This window comes from Hipposideros armiger, unplaced genomic scaffold, assembly GCF_001890085.2.
Source record: "Hipposideros armiger isolate ML-2016 unplaced genomic scaffold, ASM189008v1 scaffold_26, whole genome shotgun sequence".
Classification (NCBI taxonomy): Eukaryota; Metazoa; Chordata; class Mammalia; order Chiroptera; family Hipposideridae; genus Hipposideros; species Hipposideros armiger.
The window spans coordinates 5286902-5313116 of record NW_017731376.1 but is presented as its reverse complement, the minus strand read 5'-3'; the positions used below and the strand labels follow the sequence as shown (position 1 = coordinate 5313116).

At 40.0% G+C, this 26215-nt stretch overlaps 1 protein-coding gene across 1 annotated transcript in view; it reads left to right on the top strand.

The window, feature by feature from the left end:
* The first annotated feature begins 1817 nt into the window (after positions 1 to 1817).
* FAM114A1 (family with sequence similarity 114 member A1) overlaps positions 1818 to 26215 on the top strand; it is a 70621-nt gene continuing 46223 nt past the window's right edge. The window contains exons 1-4 of the mRNA XM_019635996.1: positions 1818 to 2183; positions 11483 to 11570; positions 22497 to 22610; positions 22735 to 22841. Coding sequence (XP_019491541.1) covers positions 1818 to 2183; positions 11483 to 11570; positions 22497 to 22610; positions 22735 to 22841 — 675 coding nt within the window. The remainder of the gene's footprint in view (positions 2184 to 11482; positions 11571 to 22496; positions 22611 to 22734; positions 22842 to 26215) is intronic.

Sequence of the window (26215 nt, the reverse complement as noted above, 5' to 3'; positions counted from 1 at the left end):
TTCACCGAGTTGTACAGCCGTTACTACCATCTAATTTTAGAACATTTTCATCGCCCACAAAAGAAATCTGTATCCATTAGCAGTCACTCCTCATTTGCCCTCCATTCAGCCCCTGGAAACCACTGATTTACTTCCTGTCTTTGTGGACTAGAGGTAGATATTTGAGATGCACAACATGAAAGTGGTGTGTAAAGCTGTGAGAAATGAATTGTGATTCACCAAATGAATTGTGAATGTTGCAAGAGAAAAGAAAGTAGCCAGACAAACTTGGGGAATGGCTATCTGAGGGGCTCAAAGGGGTTGGCATGTGCACGTGAGTTCTAAGTCTATACCACCAGGTGCCCAATATGTTAAATGGCTTCTCACACACCATAGTTTTAGCAGCAACCTGAGATTTGACCAATTGGTAAACACTGAGGTCAACAAAAATACCAATTGATTTGCCTGAGACTTGGCTTCATGAATAGTGAGAACACTGTGTCTTCATTTTAGCCTCAGAAAGGTTTCATCTCGAACTAGCCTTCTAGATCTGTGCTATCTGTGCCACTAGCTACATATGCTTATGTAAAATTAAATTTTAAATTATTTAAAATTAAATAAAATTTAAAATTTAGTTCCTCAGTTGCACTAGCCACATTTCATGTGTTAAGTAGCTCCATGTGGCTATTAACTACCACATCGGAGAGAGCAGGTGCAGAACATTTCATCTTCACAGAAAGTTCTATGAAACAGCGCTGTTCTACATGATATCTACACGATAAAGAGTTTTCTGCTTTGTAGGTTATTTTGTAATAGCCTCATTCTTCATTTGGCTTCTACCTCACTTCTTTCCTTTCTTTTTCATCCTTGAGTATCCGTTTCTAAACTATTGTCCAAACAGAGTCCAGACCTTCACCAGCTGGTTCCCAAAAAGCACACTTTATGTGTATGTATGTCTTTTTCTCAGTGTGAATCTCATATGACATTGCAAAGCTAATCCCAACTATTTTCTGATAAACTCTCAGGTATTTTTTATGCTTATTCTCATTATTGCTACAAATATAATTCATAAAATCATACTAAATAAATAATTTCACAGATACAGACAAGATTTCGAGTTAATGTATGCATACTCCTGCATACCAAGCAAAAGGTCCATGGACATTCAAAGATAGCACTGTAGGTTTGTATTAGTTTCCTGTTGCTGCTGTAACAACTTACAACAACCTGCATGGCTTATAACAATACAAATTTATTATTTTATAGTTCAAAATCAGTTCCATTGGACTGTATATACACTATGATATCACTTCTGTTATCAAAAATGTGTTCATGTGGTGAGAAAAGTGTTGATAGAGCTGATTCCTTCTGGAGCCTCAGAGGGGAGAATGGTGTCCTTGACTTTTTCAGCTTCTAGTGGCCACCTGTATTCCTTGACTTGTGGCTCTGTCCTCCATCTTCAGAATGCATCACTCCAATCTCTGCGTCTGTTATCACACCACCATTTCTTCTTTGTAGTCAAACCTATCTCTTTCTGATAAAGACACTTGTGATTTCATTTAGGGCCCACCCAGATAATCCAAGATAATCTCTCCATCTCAAGATCCTTTAATTGATCATATCTGCCAAGTCCCTTTTGCCATATAAGATGATATTCACAGGTTTCAGGGATTAGGACATGACTATCTTTGGGGGTCGTGATCCAGCCCATCCCTAGGTTACATAAAGTTTCTTATTGGTAGAAGAAAGTTGACCCCTACCAAGTTTAATTTAATACCCAGAATTTTGGATTAAAGTTTAACAATTCAGATTAAACAATAAAATGTTTGATTGTAATCATGTTGACAGATATTAAAATGTCGGACGATGCCGGTGATGCTGTAGCCACTGGAGACAAAGCAGAAACTACCGAGATGCCCAACAGTGACTCCTTACCCAAAGATGCAGAGGTACACTGTGATTCAGCTACGATTTCAAATGAGCCAACACTGACTGACGCAGGAGATGTGCATGAAAATGCAGCCATTCAAGGTGCAGAGAGTGCTGACTCTGGGCACGCTGAGCAGCCCAAAGACACCAGTGTCATGGAGACCCCCATCAACGGACAAGTGAGCGAGGAAGATGCGCTCGCTGAATGCATTGATGCCGTCAGCCTCGAGGCAGAACCTGGATCTGAAATATCCCTGAAAGAAGAAGATAATCCGGTAGGAGTGGTTCATTTGATTCAGTTCAACCTAAGTTCTTACTGCTACTGACCATGGGCACAGATTTGTGCCAGGCTCTGTGGCTGGGGATTGGGGTTTCAGAATACACTGTGACATCACTTCTATCATCAAAAATGTGTCGCATGGTGAGAAAAGGCATATATGAGAATAATTGTTCATTATAATATTTGCATTTTAATAACTGTATTAATAATAACATCCACCAATTACTGGACACCTTCTGTGTGCCAGGCGCTGGTCTAGCCACTTTATATGTTATGTAATTCACTCGTACAATAGCTCTTGAGGTTTCTAAGATGGATGTTATTAACCTCAATTTTTAGAAGAGACAACCAGGCTCAGAGATATTAAACAACCCAGTAAGATATTAAGTTTTTTAATAGTAAACAAAAGATACTATAACATTGAACATAATGAGTCCAAATTATTAATATGAGCCTGATTCCACCCTAAACAAGTCAGTGTTTCTTTAATATTACTTAAATTTTAATGCGTATTTACAAATCCACTATGGAGATCTTAGACATTCGATCACTGTTTTATCCTCAAACACTACCTCGTAGGGGATAGAGGCAGACCATGTTCCCCACCCCTTCCCTTCTGTGCCTGCACCTGTCTCTCTGCAGTAGAAGATGGGCCAGTGTCTCCCAGTTGGTACGTTGTACCACATCAATATGACCATCGAATTGGGTTTTCTTGGCATGTTCACCTCCATCCATGTGGGGACTGGTGGGGGTGGGGAAGCACTCAGCACGATAGGAGGAGGTGGGCTACTCTCTTCCAACCCTGCCTTCTAGAGTGATGGTACAGGATGAGGGAATCGGGGTCTTCCCTGAGCCAGGCCCTAGCCCTGCTCATTCTGACGTGTGCCACCACAGATCACCTCCTTGAAGGAACTCTATTGCATGTCGTGAGGGAAAGGAACTAAACTGAGTTCTGAGAGTTCACAGACCCTTTGAAGCCACCTTGGACTCCCTAAGGGATTAAGCACTCCAAGACCAGAGGTTCTCAACCCCAGCTGAACATTTCAAACACTGGAAGAGCTTTAAATAATACTGATGCCAGGGTCTGTATTTGACTGGATTCTCCAGAGAAACAGAACCAATAGGATATATATTTGTATCTCCTATACCTACAAATACCTATAACATCAACTACAGCAATACCTTGGTTTGCAAACATTATTTGTTCTGGAAACAAACTACTCGTATTGCAAGACATTGCTCATTTACCAAGTTAAAATGTATTAGAAATGTTTGCTCATCTTGCAGAACACTTGCAAACCAAGTTACTCACAATCCAAGGTTTTACTGTACCTGGAACCTGTTTTACTTCCACACTATCTTTCTATTATGGGGAGCATTGGTTCCCAATTTTTACTATAAATGCCACTGTTAATAAATATCTTTGTCTATTAAGAAAACTATATCACAGCCCCACCGTTCCAACCTGAGATGACTTAAAGAAACTACACAAACTCCACTAATTCAAAATCTATATGCTCCTGACGGCTAGATGACACTTTCCAATTTCAGCCTTCTGATAATTATAACAAGGTTGTTAATAAAGACACCAATACAAAGTCAGTATGCTCCTACATATCCGCCTTCTTAAAACTTTTGAGCAAATTCAATGGATTCTGATTTCGAAAGCACTTTATAAACGTCCCTACTGCTACAGGAATAGAGCTGGTAGGCAGACAGATATTCCCCTCCCTCTCTCTGTACCAACGGCACTGTTAGCTTTTAAGGACTTGGGAAAAGTGAGCATTTCCTTGTAATGAAGTATCACAAAAGTATCTGGATGGAAGTGCAAATATTGGCCACAGAGCTGGGACCATGGCTCTGGATATATGTATGCGTATGTGGCATTGCCTTAGGAGCTGAGATAGAACCAAGACATGGGAGGAGCACCTCTGAGTGTGTTTGTTCTAAGAAGGCAGAAAGCCGATATGCCTGGCTGGATGGGTTTTGAAGGGAAAGGATATCTCTTTCACCCAGGTCCTATTTAAACCCTTCTAAAGTAGGTGCAAATTTTATCTCCTTTTAAGCATTCTATTATGTCTCTTGGTAACCCATACTTTTAAGTTAATACTAGAAGAAGTCAATTTTGTGCCTCATCTTCAAGCGTTGTTCATTTGCTCTGTTTTATTTTCCCTTTGTTGGACACTTATAAGAAGTATTTTTGCAGTGATGAAAACAATTCTTTTTCTGTTGATCCAGAAAAGAATGAATTCTATAAAAAAATCTTGAATCAAAAGTTCATTTACATGTTGGCTGTTTGGATCTTGAACACTGGTTCACTAAGGAATGACAGGTCCTATAGGAAAACAGCCAAGCTCAAAAACCTATTTGATCCTAGGTATATCTGAGCCTAAAAGCACCTCATCAGCCCTTTAGAAAAACTTCTATGGGAAAATGCCTGCTTAAAAAACAAAAAAAACAAAAAAACCCTGGTAAAATAGCCTTTGAGGAAATATTAAACCAGTATCTTTTAGGACACAGTAGATTTTGTGATAATTTGCTTAAATGTGTATCTTTTTCCATAAGTAGTAGAATCTGCATAGTTACTTTGGGTTTGGGTTCCCTTAAAATCCACACTATTAATGTCCCCTTTGCTTGAGTCAGCATGGCGGTCGTAAGTTCGTAGTGAGAATGGTGTGAACAGGAGCGGGCTAGAGAAGAAGAAGAGGCCAGTGGTCGGACCAGCTACTCAGGGGGCACATCTGCTTTGAATGATCACACCATTCATAGCTGATGCACTCAGACAGCTTATTCATCTTTGGTGCGCCTTCTCTTTTTCATTTATTCTGATGTACAAGCTGGAAGCCATTGAGTTGAGGCTTCCTCCAGGAATCTACTCTACGATATCCATGGGAGACGGTCCCCAGCCTCACTTGAACATTGGACTTTGGACTAGATTCTCTAAGGCCTTTACCAGCCCCATGACACCATGTTTATGCCCAGCAAGCTGAGAGGTGCAATTGTCTTCAGGATACCTACAGCCTCGTTGGAAAAGGCAGTGTTATATAAAATCAATTATAGCATGTCCTAGAGTACTAGATAGGATAGCCAAAACGAGGCACAATGGAAACCTTAGATGGAACACTCAAATCAATCTTAAGGAGTCAGAGAAGTCTTCACCATCAATTCAGAGATGGTTGTCTTGGGTGCTAGTCAGGAGTGACATTTATTCCCAGAGATCTTGTGGGACCTTATTATATACTAGTTCACCAGCCCCTAAAAGCTCCAATCTAGATCAATTTCCCTAAATTCTTAACACCATGAAATGTTACCCAGGGTAAAAAAAATGTTATCCCTACTGCCCAACACCAGTGCATAAGGTCAATTATAAAGGTAAAGAATTCCAATGCTACCACTAAAAGTACTCTACAAGGAAAACAAAGGCTACCACTGGATAGTTCTCTCCCTAGAAAAGGAAAAGCAGACTATTTCAGTCATAAAATTGTTGTTGAGGGAGTCGAAAAAGAGAGATCATAGGCCAAGACACGCTGATAACAGATTTTTGCCTTTTCAATGACTGAGTATAGTTTGCTCCAATTCTGTTTGAGTATTTCCCATTTTAAGCTTGGACAACTAGGTGGATGCTGGTGCTGTTTGGCCATATAGGACAGTGCTTCCTATTGGGCCGTTGGGAAAGTCATGACACATTTTTGCATTGAAAAACATAGAAAAATACATCATGACTTTCCCGACGACCCAATAAATCCAGTGATGTATTGGGAGCCCCTGGGAAGTTCGTTAAAAATTCAGATTCCTGGACTCTACTCTGAGAGAGCCTTATTCAACAGATCACAGTGGAAACCAAACAGATCACAGTTGCAGTCAGTCTGTGGACCAGTGTTTGGGAACTACTAATACTAGGACACAGAAAGAGCTCGTTGGGGTATTGAGTGAGATTGAGAAGATGGCAAGTTCAGTATTGAACATGCCATGGCACATGTAAGTGAAGATATTTTGTAGACAATTGGTTATAACGGTCTGGAGTCTGGGAGAGAGAGAAAGATTTGGAAGCCATCAGTTCTTGTATATTATGTAAGTAATGGGAGTGGGTCAGATTGGCCAGGTGCTATATAAAAATAAAGAAGAACAGAGGTCAAGGACGTGGCCCTGGAAGGCTCCTGTCTCTCAGCCAATTTAGTCATGCACAGCTCATAGGTACTTTTGGATAGGTTGTGGTAGCCAACAAAGAAGTTAAGATAGTGAGAATTACGTCTTCTCCCCACAATCTCACCATCACATTCTATAAGTGAAATCAAATCTCAAATCACATACCATACTGACATTTTAAAATTCAACATTAGTTAACAAGAAAGTTAAAAACAGGTCATGAGAACTGTTTTTCATGTAGGCTTGAGAGCGTCCCATTGTTTTGTCCTCAGATCCTTTAACCACTAGCCTGAGTGAAAGGTTCACTCAGGGAAAATGCCTAGAATTCTAGAAGCAGGGTTTCTTCCCTTATAGTTAGTATCAAGAAACCAGAATTCACCAGAGTTCAGATGACCATTCAGCATAGGGTAACATTCTTTCTTATAACCTATTCATGTGAAGGTAGGAAGAGGCTATAAAATATATTTAACCATTTAGAAATCTCAAATGCCTTTAATTTCACCACCTAGAACCCCTTTCAGATATTCAGAATGCTAGCTAATAGTACACCATGTTTACCAGTTAAAATCCATTTCTGCAATTCAGTATGCTAATTAGCAAAGCATCAGGTGTTAATAGAGATTCAGATAATAGAAGAGCTCATTATAGCTGCCTCTGGAGTATGGCTTCCCTGATTAGGATGCTAGCTGCTACCCTGGACTGTGCATATTTTATTGGAATGCTGGCAGCGCTTGGATTGTAACTTAATTTAAGGAGCCCCCATAATATCACAATATGCATGTAGAAACTTTCTAAAATGAACTGAAATCCTAATACGAAAGGATGGACAAAAGCAGTAAGAGTCAGAAGATAGGGCCTGGGGGCATGAGAGTAGAATATTTTAAGAATGAAAAAATGGTTAAGCTTCAATGCTACTGAGCGATCTAGAAATAAAATGAGTCGGTGGTTTTGACAATAGGAAGTTGTTGTCACCTTGATGAGAATGGTTTCATGAAGTAGTGGCCATGGGGGAGTTACTATGGTGGGTGGAGGAGTGAAGGGGGTGTGGGGGTTGGATACAGAAGGTAGGCACCTTTTCTAAGAGGTGAAGAAGAATGCTGTGGAGCAGAAAACAGATTAAATTTGAAACAAACCTTTTAGTCTAGTGATGTTCATTTGTTGGTTTTAAGATGGAGGAATCATGTGCATAATTAAATGTGGGAAGTAGCCAGTAGAGAAGGTTGAAAAGTCAAGAGAGAAGGGAGAACAACCTACCCAGGTCCAGAGGAGTTCAGGTGAAGGTGATAATGGTAACGCAGAGGAAGGCATCACTTCCATAATGAGAGAAGGGAAGGAAGGAATTGTGAGTGCGGGTGCTGTAAAGTTTAACTTGTGTTTCGATAGGTTTTCGGTGTAGGCCAGTGTGGTTTGTGCATAGAAAGGGCTATTCGGACTTTTAATTTGGGTTAAACAATTAGTGTTCATTTATTAAGGTTACAGACTCAAAATTTCAATTCTTCCTAGGCATTACATTCATCTCATAAATCTTTATTTAGAAATCGAGCAGAATTGAACATTCACCCTTCAAGCAGTTTTTGAGTAATGATCAGTTCTTTTTACCAACTTAAACACTTTCAAATATTTTAAAACTGTATCTATAAATTCATTATATTCTATTTCCTTTTTTAGTGCCTCATTTATCTACCTAAACAAAACCTTGCTGAGTACTTAAGGATTGTTACAAATCTATGAAATTAAATTCACAGAGTGGACCTAAAGACCTCTTAGATGTTACAATATTATGCATAATCTTAGGAAGATTTCAACTAAACCAGAATTCTGATAATTCAGTCATTTTAAATTAATTTTCTAAAATCGATGTTCTAATCAGTCAAATTCTTTAAACTTTAGTAGTACAGAAAAGACCAAATATGCACAAAAATATGAATAGCTTGACTTTGATGCCTTAAACCATTCTATGTTAAATTTTAAGTCTTCCTAGATTTGAATGATCCATAGTCACCAAGGAAGAACATTATCTGGAAATTACTGAGGCTTCATATTTTCAAGCAAATATTTTGAGACAGCTGTAGGCATCCTGAGCAATTCACATCTTCTCAAGTGTCACACTGTGCCATTTTTTGGAGCACCTATGTCATGAGTTAGGAAATTTAAAAAGGGTTGGTGTCACAGCTCTCATTGCTTACATCCTTAGACACATGTTATACATGGTACCTGATTCTTGATCTACTCAGGGAAATAGGAAAACCAGGTTGATCTTTAATCCTTAAAACAGACACATATATTTTTCATCTATATGACAAAGAACTTTGAATTCTATGGAATTATAAGATTTGTACATTTACCCCTATCTAATGATACCATTGAACTTGATAGTCTAAAAGAAATAAATGTACTTCCTTTTTAAAGACCTTCAAATGAGATACTGGATATATAAATGTCTTTTCTATTTAAAGAACTTTAAACTTGATGAAATCTTGCATTGTTTCATATTCTTAGGACCACTCAATGGTTATAGATGTTTAAATGATCTCCATTTGGGTTTTGGATATCCCTCTTGATCAAGCCAAGTCTGATTTGCTGTTACAAGATGAAGTCATTCTTCTGAGCGCTTATGGGGAGTGGGCAGGGAGTTAAGCGAGTTCTCAACTGATGACTTCTGTTCTCTCTGTGAAATATTGTAGTAAATGAAGCTGTCTGATAAAGGAAGTAGGGGTTAAATGACATGAAGGTGAGAAAAAAGCTTTAAAATAACGATATTTGCTAATGAGGGAGCTGAGTCGATCTATTCTCCCTACTTTATAATCTCATAAGTGTGTGACATTAAAGCCATTTAAAGTGGAGACAACACTCATGATGAGATATATTTATAATTCATGTTGAACATTGAGTTTGTATGGTTTTTATATTAAATGTGCATATGTAGTCATTTGAGTACTTGCCCCTGATGAATACTCTTGGTAGCTGATCAGGAGGTCACAGCTCAATGTCAAAGGAGCTTCATAAATAAAGCGATTGAAGTTGTCATTTATTATACTGAAAAAAGTTCTAGATTCATTTCACACTTATTTCCATTTGCTAGTCAATTACCAACTGTCAGAGCATATTAAGTATTGTAAATTTGAGTCAGAAGCTGTCACCCTTAAGTGTATTAACTCTCCCTAATCACAGAGGTAGTGATTTGTTTGATAAAAGAATATTAATCACCAACTTACATCTGTCTTCATGATGGCATAAAATTGCCACTGGCTGCCATTGCTCCAGTGAAGTAAATCAATGTAGACACCAAAAATGGAAGCTGACAGTCATGAAACACGAGTATTTCCATTCATGTTAACAGGCTTCTCGTTGTTACCAACAGAAAAAAAAAAAATGTCAGCAAACTTTCAAAGGTTTTTGCTTCTTAGTGTTAAAAATGTAGTTTCTTCTTATTATTACTAGTTAACATTTATGAAGTATTTATTAAGTGTCAGGCACTCTGCTCACAGCTTTATATGAATTCTTTCTTTTAATCTTCACAGTATCCCACTGAGGCGATTGGTTCTTATACTGTGGTTCTTATATTACCATACCTTCCATTCTGTAAAGAGTAAATGATGGCTTAAAAGATTGAGTCACTTGTTGCCCCAAATGGCAGAGCCTGGAGTCAAACTCTAAGCAATTTAATCCCATAACCTTTTCTCTTGACCAGTATTCTGCACTGATGAATGGTGTTGGATATTTACTAGGTAAATCCATTAGGAATGCATTTGGGTACAAGCAACTAAAATCCAATATATAGTAGCTTATGAAATAGTAATTTATTTTTTTTCTCACTTAACAGAAAAAATGGAGATAGGCAGCTACGCACATTGGTTTAGTAGCTCAGCAGTAGCTCAGGGACTCTGAGATTCCCTGGCCTTTCTCATATGGCAGCAAAAATGGCTGCTTCAGTATCAAGCATTATGTCCACATTCAGGGCAGGAAAAAGGGAGGGGGAGAGAGCCGGCACCAGCTGTAATTGTATAATTTATCATGAAAGCAAAACTGTCCTGGTTATATCTCATTAGTTCAAAACTGTTTCACGTGTCCACTCTTATCTGCAGGAGTGGCAGACAGTAGGGAGAAGAGAGTTGGGAATGACTGATGGACCAGCCTTGGCACTCTTCTAGGCTCTGGGGATACATCAGTGGAAAGGGAGACAGACAGGGAGACAGACAGATAGACGGACAGGCAGATACACATTATACAGGAATCTCATGGAACCCAAAGATAGGAATGCAGCAGAGCCTTGAAGAAGAGCAGGAACCAGGGGCGGGGTTTCAGGAATTAAAACAACTTCTCTGAATATATCTCCTTCATTCTGCCCACTCTTTCTCTTCATTCCTAGTCTGCACGGTGGATAGAATATGGTTACTCTACATTGCCTGCGTTTTCATACACTATTCAAGCAGCCAGCTTGTGCTGAACCAGAGTTTCTCAGTCCCAAGTCAAATATTTAAGCAAAAGAATTTGAATCCACTAAGCAAGCCCACAGAGAGGGAGAAGTATGGTTTCAGGGGTCATTTGGAGTGGAGTGGACACCATGAAAGGTACTGCGACCCATCTCCAGACTTACTGATGCTTTTTCTAGACACTTTGCCTATCAGCTGTGGCAAAACTCCTTCCTACCTCCCTAGAAATGTAAAAGTTAACTCTACCTGGAACAGCACATTTGTTAAGTTCTGTAAAAATTGCATGAGTCGAAATTGAATTTTTCAAATCACTCTTGTGCCCGAATATAGTCAGCATTTCCCTCCCGCAGCCCTGTCCGTCTTCCAGATAATGGGAGATTTGGGTCTTGCTTAACATCAAACCCCCTTCTCACTTCCAGCCAAGCCCTCAGAAGCCAACACCACTACTAATCAATTTGGTTCCAAAGCACATCTTGCAACGTGGGTTGATACATGCTTTTATGGCGTTTATAAAGTATAAGCCAGCGAGACATGGTTGTTGGTGATTTAAAAAAAAAATAAAAAATATATATATATATATATATATATATATATATATATATATATATATATATATATATATATATATCCTTCTCTTTGTTTCAAACCAATGCATGTTTTTCTATTCGGGGATAAACTGAATTTCTGACCTTGTGGCTAATCTGTTTTTCCACAGGCTGTGGATTCTCCTCCACGTGGAGGGGGATGGGCAGGCTGGGGCTCCTGGGGCAAATCTCTGCTCTCATCTGCATCGGCCACTGTAGGTAAGCATCCTGCCTTGCATTTGAATGGATCAAGTTCAGACACCTAATAGGGTACAATAGTTTGATCATACCATATGCTGATAGAGTTTAAGATTTTCTGTTCTTCCTGTTCTGAGTGCTTCATATATATTAATATTAATACATTTACTCCTCAAAATAACCCTATAAGGAGGTACCCTTATTTTCTCTATTTTTAGAGATAAGGAAGCTGAATCACAGAGAAGCTAAGACCATGCCCAAAGTCAGGAGTGTCTGGGTTGAGATTTGAATCAAGTACTATGGCTTTTTATATAAAAGCTGCTATATTATATTGCCTCTTAAAATATAAGATTTGGGCTCTTTAAATATATTCTTAAACCTTTGTGCTTATCATCCCACTTGAATGTTTTAAAATGTACAACTAACTCCCTAAAGGGATTTGAGATATCTATAAAAAGCACTTCATCAGCAGGACATTGAAATACAAATAGAAAAAATACACGCAGATAGGAAGGAGATATATATAATATATATCGATATATCCTAAGGCTAATAGAGTTATTATAATTGCACATTGACCTTAACTCTGAGCTTCTTGGCTGCCAGTATTTCTCACTGAATGATAAAATAAAACTTAGTTTACCTGAATAAATTTATTATTTTCCTGGTATTAAATTTTTTTTTTTAAGATTTTTATTGGAGAATTGGGGGGATAGGAACAGTACTGGGGAATTGGGGGAAGGGGAACAGACAAGTTGCTGTCGTTTTGTTCTTCAGTCTAGTTGTGGAGGGTGTTGCTTCACTGGCCCAAGTTGGCACCATCATTGCGCTCTTCCCGGGCGAGGCAGATCAGTTGCCAGCTTCTGGACGGCCGCTCACTGCGGCTGCTGGCTGGCCGCTCATGCTAGCTGCTGGCTACATATGGTAGCCCATGGCAACCCACTGCCACAGGGGCTGCAGCCTACGCCGTCGCCAGCGACTCCAGCAGCCCAGCTCCAGGTTGAGCTGTTGTTCAGCATCTTAGCTGTGGAGGGCAGTGTCACTGGCCCTCATATGTGGGATCCGAACCGGGGCCCTCTGGCATCCCAAGCCAGTTCTTAACCATCGTGCCACTCAGCCGGCCCCCTGGTATTAAATTTTCGAAGCAATTTCTTCTATTGGCTCTTATACAAAGAGAATGTAATGAACAATGCCTTCATCAGTGCAGTTTTGTTACAATATTCTTTATGCAACTATTTCTTATATCCACTTTTTATGAAAACTGAGGGTAAAACATCAACATGCCTAAGATGAATTTAATAAATGCATTTCATCTTGAAGGTACAGAGTGAGGAGCAGGACAGGGGAAGCCACAAGTAACATAGCTCAGGTGTTCTCAAGGTATAGTTCATGGCCATGAGCATCTTGTGATGGGCCATCATTGGTCCAATCTGTTGTTACCTCTGAAACCAGGAAGGATAGGAAGGCTTGAAGGTCTTTTGCCACACTCCATGGACAACGGTCACAAATAATTGAAGGACCATATATCTAATTTGATGAAATTTGTTTTATGTGCCTGGAATGGATAGATTACATTCCCCTAATTCCATGTCTGTCAGATATCATGAGAGCTCTGGCAGGAAGTAGATAGTGGTCAAATAAATGTTGACCCCTCTGGGGTGAGAGCCTGGCGAGCAGATTTTCCCTATTGCTAACTGAAGGAGCCAGGTGTGCTGTGGAAACTACATAGGGAGAGGGCACAATTAACCAAAGTAAAGGAGAGGCACTGGTGTTGTTGTCTGAACAGGACACAAATGCACGTGAGAACAGGCTCCTGCGGGCAGCCCGCTTCCTAGGAAAAATGGTTGAGCCTTGAGTGGCTATTAAATGGATCTTGCCACTGGTAGCACTTAGGAGTGACATGCTTTCTGAACCAAAAACTAAAAGTGTGGCGTCTAAACGTTTCTGAAATTGGGATAAGTCATGGAAAAGTAAATAATAGGACCACTGAATTATCTAGCTGATTTAGGTCATAAAACAGTAAAGTGTTCTGGGTGCTTCCAGCTATAAGGGTGTCCAGAACTGCGCTGGTTTGTAATAAATTCGGTGCTACAGAATGTTGTATTATAGACAAAGGATTTGCTTTCATGTTAAAAATTTAAATGTAAGTTCCTTCCACAGTAAACACAGAAATCCACTGCCCCGTGGGTAGCAGTTCCAGGTGTGTTTTGTGCACACTCTCAGGTGTGCCTGCTTGTAACTGCTCTGCCCCTGGTTGGTCTGTTTGCTATTGCGCCTCATCTGTCAGTGGCTACACCTCATCATTTGACTTCGGGCTTTGCTGGACTCTTACAGGGTTTTCCATCTGCCAACTGACAGCTCGCCCATTGAATGTACTCTCTAGCATCTTAAGTGTGCTTTGCACTTGTAAAGCCTAGTGCAGCCTTGGTCCAAGGGGACTGTGCTGCAAGGTCTCTGGGCTCTGTTACCTAGTTCAAGTATAACCAGTAGATGGCGCTGGCTTTACTGCTTAAAAAGCAGGGTGTTATTTCACCCTATGCTGGTAGACACTCATCTTTTAACTTGATTGGAAGTCAGTGTCTTAACCTGTAGCCTGTGCTTGTGTTTGGTGTTGGTTGTGAAGTGTCCTTGTGTCTAAGGTACCATGAAGATGATAAATATTGCATCTTGTTAATGTTGCAAACACTTAAATGTTCTGGTGGTTCTCACCTGGCTCCATACGGTAATTGATCCAGAAGAGCCTAGAGAGAGAACTGCCCGTGGACCAGCATGATCACTGCACCAGTCACTGTTGCCACTTCCCCTCTTATGGGTGGTGGAGATATGGTTTCTCTGAGATTCAATGACATTTGCACATTGGCCCATAAAATATCAGAATGATGTTCAGTATACCCTCTTATATTCACTTCTATTGCGGTGTAACAAATTACCACAAATTTAGAGACTGAAAACAACACATACTAATTATCTCAGTTTCTGTGGGTCAGGAGTTCAGGTACAGGATAGCTGGGTCCTCAGCTCAGTGTCTTACCAGGCTGCAATGAATGTGTCAGCCAGCTGCACTCTCATCGATGTTCACAGTCATCTTTCAAGGTTATTTAGGGTCTTGGCAGAATTTAGTTCCTTGTAATTGTAGGGCTGATATCCCCATTCTCTTGCTAATTGTTGACCAGTTGTCAGTCAGCTCCCTGAGGCTACCCTCAGGTCCTTCTTCAGCACAGCAGGATAATCTCCTCCATGCTTCAAATCTCTCCTTTTAGGAAGGGCCCAGTCCCTTTTATTTTATTTATTTATTTTTTAAATTTTTAAAAAAGATTTTATTGGGGAATTGGGGGAAGGGGAACAGACAAGTTGATGTCATTTTGTTCTTCAGTCTAGTTGTGGAGGATGTCGCTTCACTGGCCCATGTTGGTATTGTTATTGCGCTCTTCCCAGGTGAAGCAGATCGGTTGCCGGCCTCTGGACGGCCGCTCACGGTGGTTCTTGGCAGCTCACACCAGCTGCTGGTCGTTCACACTGGCTGCCGGCTATACATAGTAGCTCATGGCAGCCTGCTGCAGCCTACTCCGATGCCGGTGACTCACAGCAGCCCAGCTCCAGGTCGAGCTGTTCACCATCTTCGCTGTAGAGGGCAGTGTCACTGGCCCTCATGTGGGATCTGAACCAGGGCCCTGCTGCTTAGAGCTGGCGTCCCAAGTCAGCTCTTAACCAACGCGCCACTTGGCCGGCCTGGGCCTAGTCCCTTTTAAAGGCTCACCTGAGTAGCTCAGGCTCATGGAGAATGATCTCTCTTTTGATTAACTCAAATCCAACTGATTAAGGATCTTAATTACAATGGAAAAACCCCTTCATCTTTGCCATATAACATAGCCTAATCATGGGAGCGAAACCCCATCATATTCACAGTCCTACCCACACCCTAAGGGGTATGAGCTTACACTGGGTGTGTATACCAGGAGGGGAAATTGGGGGGACCATTTCTCAATACTGCCTACCCCACTCCCCTTTTCTGTTTCAAATCCTCATTAGTTACACTACCAATTCCAGAAACTTAGCATCTTTTCATGGCTCTGGTTACATGTTGAAATTTTGAAAAGCATTGAATCTTGGCATTTTTTCTCTTGTTTACACCAACAATGGTCAATGGGCACATGAGGGAAATCAAAGAAATTTTGAAATGTTAATGCTCACCCTAAGAATCCCTTTAGACAAATTGGAGCTATCTTTAGAAAAGTAGAGACTAAATTTGTTCCTCACCACTAGTCATCACAACCCCAATGAATGCAATAGCAACATAATGGAATACCACCCCTATGTGGCTCCTAAGGCATATTTTGGAGATTTCTGGTCCAGACATGCTGTGAATTTACATTGTAATTGTAGCTAAAATAATAGTAATGGACACTTTAAAACTAGATAAGTATCTTAGTGGAACTGATAGAGAACTAAAACTTGTAGCATACGGAGAAACTAAAGAAAGTCATGGGTTCCAAGACTGGGAGCTGGAAACGGTTGGGAGTTTGACTCCCAGAAGACAATACGGATTGCCAAGTGTCCCACAAATGGAGAGGTGCCATCACTGGGCACACAGGCTGCAAAAGGGTTAGAATAGGGTTCATCCATCTGTGAACAGAGGCTTTAAAAAGTTATGGGCAATGTCTTGAATTGTGGTCTATATTGAGCTGCTGCTACCTTGGGATTGAGAGATGCAAGTTGGGCACACTTTCCATTACATAGAGGCATAATATCCACCCAGGGCTTTGCAGCATTAATAGTTTATTATCACAAGGCTAATAAACTTATTGGAAAACAGAACACTCAGAGCAGTAGATAAGCTCTTGAAGGTTTACAAATTGACTGTAGGAAGTAAAGAAAGAAAATAACCATGTATTGCTTTGCAATTGATTTCCACTCAGAAACCTCATGTTACCCCTAGGGTAATTCCAATTGCAGACGGGAGCACAAAACACAGTCTGTAACAAAACACAGAGCTGTCAATTGAGTACTAGAAACAGAAACCAGTACTTCTTACAGTTGTTAAAAAACTGCTGTCACAGTAGTTAGAATTGTTTAGAGTTGGCAGGAGAGTAATTGGAAAGTGGAAACATTTGAATGTGGTTCTCTCTTGGAAAGAGCACTGTACCAGGCATCAGAAGACCTGAGACCTGGTCCTGACTGCTACTAACTTGTTATCACAAAGGACTGTCCCTAACTAGCTATATATTATGTACTTCACCTCTCTGAGACTCAGCTTCCTTATTTCGAAAAGTATGGCTAGGGGAACTTGAGAACTTCTAATATTCCTTCCAACTTCCAGAATATGATGATTCCATAGTCTGTGACTATGTATAGAAGCAGAAAAAAATGTATTTGTAAGCACTGTGCTAAGTGGAAAAATACAGAAAATTGATTGACTTTTTGTTACTCTGTATTTTTATATTTTGTCTTTTGTCTCACTATTTTGACCCCAAGGTTAAGGAAAAAAATGAGAAAAAGCAACCTTACCAGTGCTTATATAAAAATCAAACATTTCTTAGCCAACCATTATTTTTGGAAAGGCCATTACTCTTGCCCTAGTTTCATCCACAGCTGCATTGTCATCACATTCTAAGAAGAGTTGATCACTTGTCATCCATGCATTTAGACAAGTTCATAAAATGTAATAAAAATGGCTGTTGTTTAAGATCTAGGCAGAAACCAGAGTGGGAAAGGAAAATGGGGGGGAAAAGATTTTGATCATAATTTCAAAGTGATGTTATGAGAACCAGATGTGATTTCCCATGAGCATCTTAGAGACGTGCCTTATTCCTAGAATATACTAAGAATGATAGACCAATAATCAGAATGAAAGGTTGACAATGCTGAAACATTACACATATGGATACCAAAGTAAAAGCTCCACGGTAGAAAAGAGCAGTGTATTTCAAGATACTCCAAAAGGCCTAAATGGTTATTTAAATTTTTAGTTTTGACAGTTTTATGAGTCGAAACACCTTCTGAACTGTTCAGAGAAACTGAGGAGGGGAAGGTCCATCTGATCTGTATATTTGCCTTTTCAAAATTACCATTTTGAATTACCCATCCTCTCCTGAGTTATACATTTTTCCCTTCAGCACATTTTAATGAAACCCTTCTACCAGCACTGTCAGAAATAGTGACAGTGTTTATTTCCGAGAATGGCAAACTTGTCAAAATGATACTAAAATGAGAAATGTTAACTGTGTAAATCACTGTCAATATCACATGGATTCATATGACATTGATGATGATGTAAGAATTCTCAAGAATCATGATACAAAAGATAATGGGATTAATGCTTAGAGTTTGTTCACAATCCTTTGTAGTCTATGAACAAGGCCTAGGGGTTAATGAATTTGTTTGACAGCTAGGCAAACACTATCAGTTCAGAAACACTTCTTGTTAATTTTGAACCTAAAGAGACGTCCGATTACAGACTGTACATCAGCCATCATCATGGAGAGGGAAGACTTTTCCAGAAGGAAGGTTAATTGGCTCCTGTTTTTGCTGCATTAACGTTTGCTTTAGTTGAGTACAGCAACCATTGTCTGTTGTTTTTCTAAACAACTGCTCCTCACAACTTTTTTATCTTGAATTCATTGATAGAAGAATCTGAAATGCAGTCAATATCTTTAAATTGTCCTATTTCTTGAAAATTCACTAAAGGAAAGTGTAAATTGGTACAACTTTCAGAAGAGTAAATAGGACTACCTATAATATTTTCAATGCACATAGCTTCTAGCCCAGAAGTTCCACTGTTGATCCTTTGCAAAAATGTACAAAGATGTTCAATATAGAATTCACTCAGCAAATAGTTTTTCGTGCCAGGTACTCTTCTAGGCACTTGAGATAAAGCAATGAACAAACAAGACAAAGATCTGTGCTCTAGTGGAGCTTCCATGCTGGAGGAAGGAGATAGACAATAAACAATACACATATTGAATAGAAAAACTACAAAGAAGGCTAGAAAGTTGTAAGTCTATAAAAAATATAAAGTGGAGCAGTATAAGAGGGATTAGGAGTACAGGTTAAGGTTATAAAAATGGCGGTGGGGGGTAGACCTTAGTAAGGTGATATTTGAGCAAAGACCTGAAGGAGTTCCTCAGGCATATAGGAAAAACTTGAAAAAATCAAAATATCCACCCACAGAGAATATGAAAATGTGATCTAGCCATTCAGTGGAATAATACTATGCAACCATTAAAAAGCATGAGATGGATCAGTGTTCTAGATCCGATGCCCAGGAGAGAGACTGAGGCGGAGATTAGTGTGCTGGAGTTTTACTGGGACGTACTCTCAGGGGCAAGCCTTGCAAGAGAGGGAAGGATTGAGAAGTGGATGGGCTGAGCAGAAGTTGAACCGCAGTGCAGCTGCGTCAGAGGCCCTACCCTACCCCATAGGGAGCTTGGGGGTTGGGATGACTCTTCAGAGATATCCCCAAAGAATGCACAGGGCCAGGGCTTCTATCACCAACTCCCCCCATTGATGGGTCATTGTAGTACAGCTTTGGGGGAACCAGTTCCCTTTGGCCAAGGGCACTTCAAAGTGAGGCTTCCACAGAGGCTTTCAGCAGACATTTCCAGCAGAAGAGAGAATTAGCACCATGATCCTGGGCAGCACACACAGCTTCCACCACTACCTGTGGGCTGAAGCCTCCACTGTGTAGTGTGATTTAGAAAAAGCCAGATCTAGAGCACTTACATGTAGGTCTATCCTTTTTTTTTTTCTTTTTTTTCTGCCTTAAAGGAATCACAAGAAACAATATTAGAGTTGTTATCTTTAGAAGGAAATGGGGCAGGGGAGGAGGGAAGGGGAGGCATGGCCATTTTAACGCTTTGAAGAGTTCCAACTCCTGTTTTTTGAAGCCCCTGTTATATCACAGCAAATATAAAAGGCACCCACATTCCTTATTAAACATATAATTTATATATAACTATGTAAGAGTTGAATTTGTTTAAACAATAGCTGACCCATTGACCTAATATTACATTTTGAATACAGCTAGGAAAATATTAATTTCTAATTTGCAAATTTTCTTTTTTGTCTTTTATAACCAGTCATGTTTTCCGGTGTTAAATATTTCTGTAGGCGTTTTTAAGCTCACAGACTGTTACCTATTATGTCAGTGGAAGCCGTCTAGAGAGAGGGAGGCTAGTCTACCTTCTGTTGCCTATGCTTCCATAGTCTTTGAATTTGATAACATTTTAAATGTTTTTATTTTAAAAATGAGCCCATTATATCAGAGAAGTTATATTAGAAGAAGAGAAATTTTTTAGTTTCTATTTTTTATATATGTATTTCTTAAAAGAAAGACAAAGAAATAAATGAAATGAAAAAGAAGGAAATGTTATATTAAAAATTAATCTAAAAGGGGGGAACTCCCTGAGTGAGTGAACTGGTGCTCTCCTAGGGGTTCCTTTAGCATATGAGACGAGTAGAAATTACCCAGAAAGTTACCTCTTGGTCAGAGAGACCCTTCCTCCAACCACAAGTTATTTTCATCCTCCAGAAAGAAGGGAGACATCCCTTCAAGAGGGTTTTACTCTTAGTGGCACCCATAAGAAGAGGCTTGGTGAAATCATAGGACATTTTGAGAAGAAAAATGAAACTGGAGGTGTAAGAAAGCACCATATGGTTGGTGTCTTGGGATTTGTGCCCGCACAGCACAAGGATGATCCTCAAAACATCAAGCTGTGCCAACCCAAGGCATGGCTGAAAGGGGCGGGGTTAGAGCCCCAAAGTTTCACTGTAGAGGTGATTGTCACCTTGCTGTTTGGTCAAAGTAATGTGAGTCAAGCTAATTTTAACATAAACCGATATTTTAAAGTGAGGAAGCTCCTAATTAAAGTTCTGATTTCCAAGGAGTTATATAAATGGGACGAAAATGACATTTAATCAACTATAAATGGCATATAAAACTTTTAAAATATAACTGTGATTGAGAATATGAGTTTTAGGGTCAGAAGGACTAGGTTCAAATCCTGCCTTTGCTACTTGTTGGCTTTGGGACATTGGACAAGTGATTTCATGTCATCAGGTCTCAGTTTTTTCAATTCTTAAGTGAATATAATAATATCTCTTATCTCATAAGGCTGTTGAGAAGAGTAAATGAGATAATTAACTGGACTAAAAATATTTAGTCCAGTGCCTGGGACATAGGAAGTGCTCAGTAAGTGTTGGCCATACCAAAAGATTCATATATTTCTTCTCATTGACCTTACAGAACACTGGCGGGGAGATGTTATAATCCTCCTTTTAGAGAAGACACAACAGCAGAGACTCACAGAGGTTAAGTAACACAGCAAGTTCACACAGCTAGCAAATGATGGAACCAAAATTCCTCCACAAAACCCCTGACTCCAAAGTTTAGGGTGTTTTCCAGTAGAATATAGGTGACAAATCAAACACCAGCGAATCATTTAACATTTGTTTTTAAATGATACTGTTTCACAGTATGTATACAATGTTTTTATCTTCTTTGCAATACTCATCTTCTTTTTATTGCAATGTGTCAAGGAGTAGAGAGTATTTCATCTTCAGATCCATGGAATTTGGAGTTTAATTTCTTTGAGGATGCTTAGTGTTCATGATGACGTGAAGAAAATCTATGAACTAATACCCTATAGTGCTATTCATATTTGTTGTTTTTCTTCATTATTGGTAGAATCCAATCTATCTCTCCCAGTCAAAAGGCAACAGTGACTCCATATTATTATTACTTCCTTGTTCTGAGCACTAGATGTCACACTAAGTAAAGTTTTAGAAGTTATTCCTCAAAGCAGGGTGTGGTGTACAGTGTAAACCTTAGCTATGAAAAACCATAGCTTAATATTTCCAGTAGAATGCAGTAAAGATGTACTTTCACTAACAAAAATTTTCAGAAAAAAAGAATTGTTAGTCAGAAAATATAATTGGAGGAACCTAAATATGAGCAATTCTTTATATATCAGTTTTACAGTAAAGCTGTATGTGTATATGCGTGTGTGTGCATGTGTGCGTGCATGTATGTATGTGTGTGTGCGTGTATGTATGTGTATGTGCATGCGTGTGTATGTGTGTGTGTGTGTGTGTGTGTGTGTGTGTGTGTGTGTGTGTGTGTGTGTGTGTATTGCAGGGGTGGAGGATGAGAAGGTCAGCTCTGTATTTTATGAAATAGTTACTGAATAACTCACTGTGCTAGGTCTGGGGATGGAAGTTTTGTCCCATCTCAGATGGATTAAAACCTGTGCCCTTCATCCTGGCTGGCTACTCTTAGAGCTTGTGTTTGGACTCTTACTATTTAAGGTATCTGTCAGCTGTTGGGCGCCCTTCCTGGTTTTCCCACTGACTTGCCTTTTGTTTTTGATGCTTTGACTCCAGACCCTCCTCTCTCTAAACCAAAGGAATGACTAACACGTTAAGAGCGTATTGAAGCTCACCTGATTTAAATCCACCAAACAGCAATGGAGAGAGCATCTGCAATGGGCTGAGCCCACAAGGAATCAAAAAGTGAATGTTGCATCTCTGCCTTGAGGAGCTTGGAAAACAGTAAAGAAGCTAGACAGTTACCCTCGTCACAGATAATATCTTGAGTTTGGAATCCCAGTTTACTGGTTAAACGGCATGAGAGGCAAAAGGGAATAACAGAGCATCTGGGCGCACTTTACAATTGTTTCTCTCATTTGCTCCTCACAACAATCCAATAAAGAAACTGAGTCACTGGGAGGGTAGGTAACTTTCCCAAGGTCACCCAGCCGGGCAGTAGTGAAGCTGAGCTCAAATTGGAACCCACATCTGAGGGATTGCCAAGTCTATGCTGTTCACCACCATGCTCTCTTAGAATCAAGATACACACCTACACCTTAACAACAGTTCTGGAAGACGAGCTGTAGAATTTGCAGACCCTGGATTTCTGTTGTATCCATGAACCATATTTTTATTTCCTGTTAGGTCATGGATTGACAGCAGTCAAGGAAAAAGCAGGGGCCACCCTACGGATTCATAGTGTAAATTCCGGCTCCTCTGAAGGGGCCCAACCTGACACCGAAAATGGCATCCCCCAGAGTGAGTGACGTATTTATTTTGGGTCTTGGACTTGGGCTGTATTATATAATACTATGTGCACAAATAGAAGATTTCTAAGTTCAGATCAGCAAAATGAACCCTGAAAAGATGTTTTTCTCTTTAGTAGCAGATACGGCCACGGATCAGAGCCCCACAGAAAGCCCCCCTACCTCGCCTTCTTCAGGGTCTCGGGGCATGCTGTCAGCCATCACCAATGTGGTTCAAAACACAGTAAGTCATTAGCTGCTTCCTCTGTTTTTTCCCTGGTGTCTCCCAGTGCCTTCTTGTGATATCTCTATTTACCAGTGACCTAGATACATCAGAGAAAAGATGGCCTTGCGCATAGCTTTGGATTATGGTTTTGTTATGCTTTCTCCTACAGAGTAGGCGTAACCTGGGAACCAAAATAATAAGGGCAAAATGAAATGCATTTTACATTTAAAAGAAAGGAGCTGCTTAAAAGGAACATTTTTCAGTCTGATGTAACATCGTCCTTTCCAACTGCCGCAAGGACAGCCTCTGGTTGGGGAGAGAGAGGGCTTTTTCTTAGCTGGGACAGCTGTTTTTCTTCAGTGGTCTGTCTGTTAACTTTCGATTTGAAAAATGATAAAGCCATTTAAATCTTTCTAAAAATTGCTGGTAAGGGGTCAGGAACACCATCCCGAGATATTTCTAAAGTGTTTCCAGATAATTAAGACCAATATTCTTTCCCTATTCCTACCTCCCAATTCCCACTCTCCCTTCCTCAAATAACCCAAAGCGACCCCCTCCACACCCCACCCCCATCCCCACCTCTGAGCCCCTGCCTATCTCTTAAAGAAGCTTCTTGTTGTTCCCAAAACATTGATGAATAATGAGAAAGCTGGAGAGGCACCCCAACTGAGATGTGGCAGCTAGCTTGTCTTCAGAGTCAAGAAGAAAAGGTTTATTTTCTGCTATGGAAAACCAACAAACTAGTTTTTCTAGAAATATGGCTTATGTTTCATTTATTCATTAATTTTAAAAAACGGTGATTAGCCCACATTATATACCAGGAGCTAATCTAGATGCTGGGCATATGCTGACAAACGAGAGAGCACAATATCCCAGAAGACAGAGATAACTCAACAGGCAAATACAATGCGATCTGGGAGGAAGACGGGCTGTAGACACACATATGAGGGCATCCTACCCAGACTTTGGCGTCAGGGCCTGCCAGAAATAGAAAATGACTGCTCCTGTCCTTGATACTTGACCTCTAGACTAACTAGGGTGAAGGAAGAGCAGCAAACATGTTTCAGGAGTCAAGTAGCAGTACAAGTCCAGGATGCCCGGGGTGGTTTGTAGGGCTGGGGATGGGAAGGCGCTCTTTCAATATCTTTGCTATAAGAAATGAATTCACAGCTAATACAACGCAGGGCGTCCTGAGTTTGTTTTCAGCATCCTCACATTCCTTTCTGTGTTCTCTCCAATTTTATGTTACAATAGTCTCCCCTTATCTGTGGGGGATACATTCCAGGACCCCCAGTGGATGTCTGTAACCACAGATAGTACTGAACCCCATATATACTGTTTTTTTCCTATACATACGTACATGTTCACTTAAAGGAAGCACTTTATGGCTTCTCTTTGGCATATCGAAATTGCCAGCATGACTACTCTTGTGCGTTGAGGCCATTATTAAATAAAATCAGGGTTACTTGAACACAAGCATTGCGAGACTGCAACAGTCCATCTGAAAACCGAGTCAGGTCCTGAGGGGCGAGTAACATATGTAGTGTGGATCCACTGGACAGAGGGATGATTCACATCCAGGGGGGACGGAGCGGGATGGTGCAAGATTTCCTCACGCTACTCAGAGTGGTGTGCAATTTAAGATTTATAAATTATTTCTGGAATTTCCCATTTAATATTTTTGAACCACAGTTGAGCGCAAGTAACTGAAACCATGGAAAATAAAACTGTGGATAAGAGGGGAATATCGTTTTCCCTTTTCTCAAGCTCCAGACCCACCATTAGGTCTGCTCTTACTCAAAGTCTTTATGTCTTCCTTTTTCCTTTTTTTTTTTTTTTAGCTGAGCCATCCTGCCGCCTGTTGGCAGCTCAGCAGCTGCTCAGCTTGGGCTGGGACTCAAACTGCTGTTGCTCAGAGCTCGCACTCTTGAGCGAGCTCTTAACCAACTGAGCCACTCGGCTGGCCCACCATTTTCCATTTAAAAAAAAATTTTATTGGGGACCATCCATGGTCATTGGTTACACATCACTTTCATGCTACAATGGCATAGTTCACTCTTTTAGGGAGAGCTCAGCTCACAGTGGCCCATGCAGGGATCAAACTAGCAACCTTGGTGTTATCAGCACCATGCTAACCAACTGAGCTAATTGGTCACCTCTTTCCTTTTTCCATTTTATTCTCCACTGAAGTAATCCCCATAGAATGTTAGGAGAAAATAAATCAAATTATGCAAAAGTATGAATTGCTCATATCCCATAGCCCTCCCATAGTATGTGTATTTTAAAATCTGTTTTATAGTGTGGTTATCAATTGGCCCCCAGATCTAAAAACAAAGTCTAAATGTTCAAGATGGAAATGACTAATAAAGTATATTAACTCAGTGAAATCAAATAAAGTATTGCTATTGAAGAGATAATTATGAAGATTGGAAAATGCATATAGATAATAAAATAATAATAAAATATAATTGTATAAATTCCTGTAAGATGAGAAAAAAACACAGATGTATGCATATTATAATTGCAGTTCTGTGGTTGGAGCAAATATACAGAAGTTGCAATAAATTTAAACAGTTCTGTTTATATGAACAGTTTATGTGAGTAAATCTTGATCGTCAATCTTTTTTTTTAAAGGCAATCAATGGCTGACAAAGGAATTTGCAAGAGAATGACTGTATATTAATAATAGAACAGTTTCTAAAGACAGTAGTATATGGAAATCGACCTGTCTTATTTCATGAATATACTAATTGTAGGCGGTTATTGCTCATGTCTGAAAGTGTGTAAGAGCCATCTGAAACAGCCTGAGGGCCCTACATGCCAGGGCTCTAAATTAAAAAGTTCTCTACATTGGCAAGAGTATTTGACATCTTAATAGATTGCTCCAAATAATTTTCTTACCCGGATTAAATTTTTCTCAAATGAAGCAACTGGGTCACCTATTAATTTTATGTCTTAGGTACATACTATCCAAACACACAGAGCTGGTAAAATTAATCCCAAATATGCTTGGTTGTTCTTAAGCATCCTTTTAAAAAAATAATATTATATATCCTATAAATTATATGACATATACTCTTCCAAGGAAAAGAAAATAGGTTTAAATGGATGATAATTCTTCTGATGAGAAAAACTTGTGACTTTATATTGATTTTAATATTTGAAGAGAGAACCATCGAGGAGGTGCTGACTCCTGCACATCAGCAAAACGTAAAAATCTTGTCTTGGGCCGGCCGAGTGGCGCGATGGTTAAGAACTCGCTTGGGATGCCAGAGGGCCCCGGTTCGGATCCCACAAAGAGGGCCAGTGACACTGCCCTCTACAGCTAAGATGCTGAACAACAGCTCAACCTGGAGCTGGGCTGCCTTGAGTCGCCGGCGACGGCGTGGGCT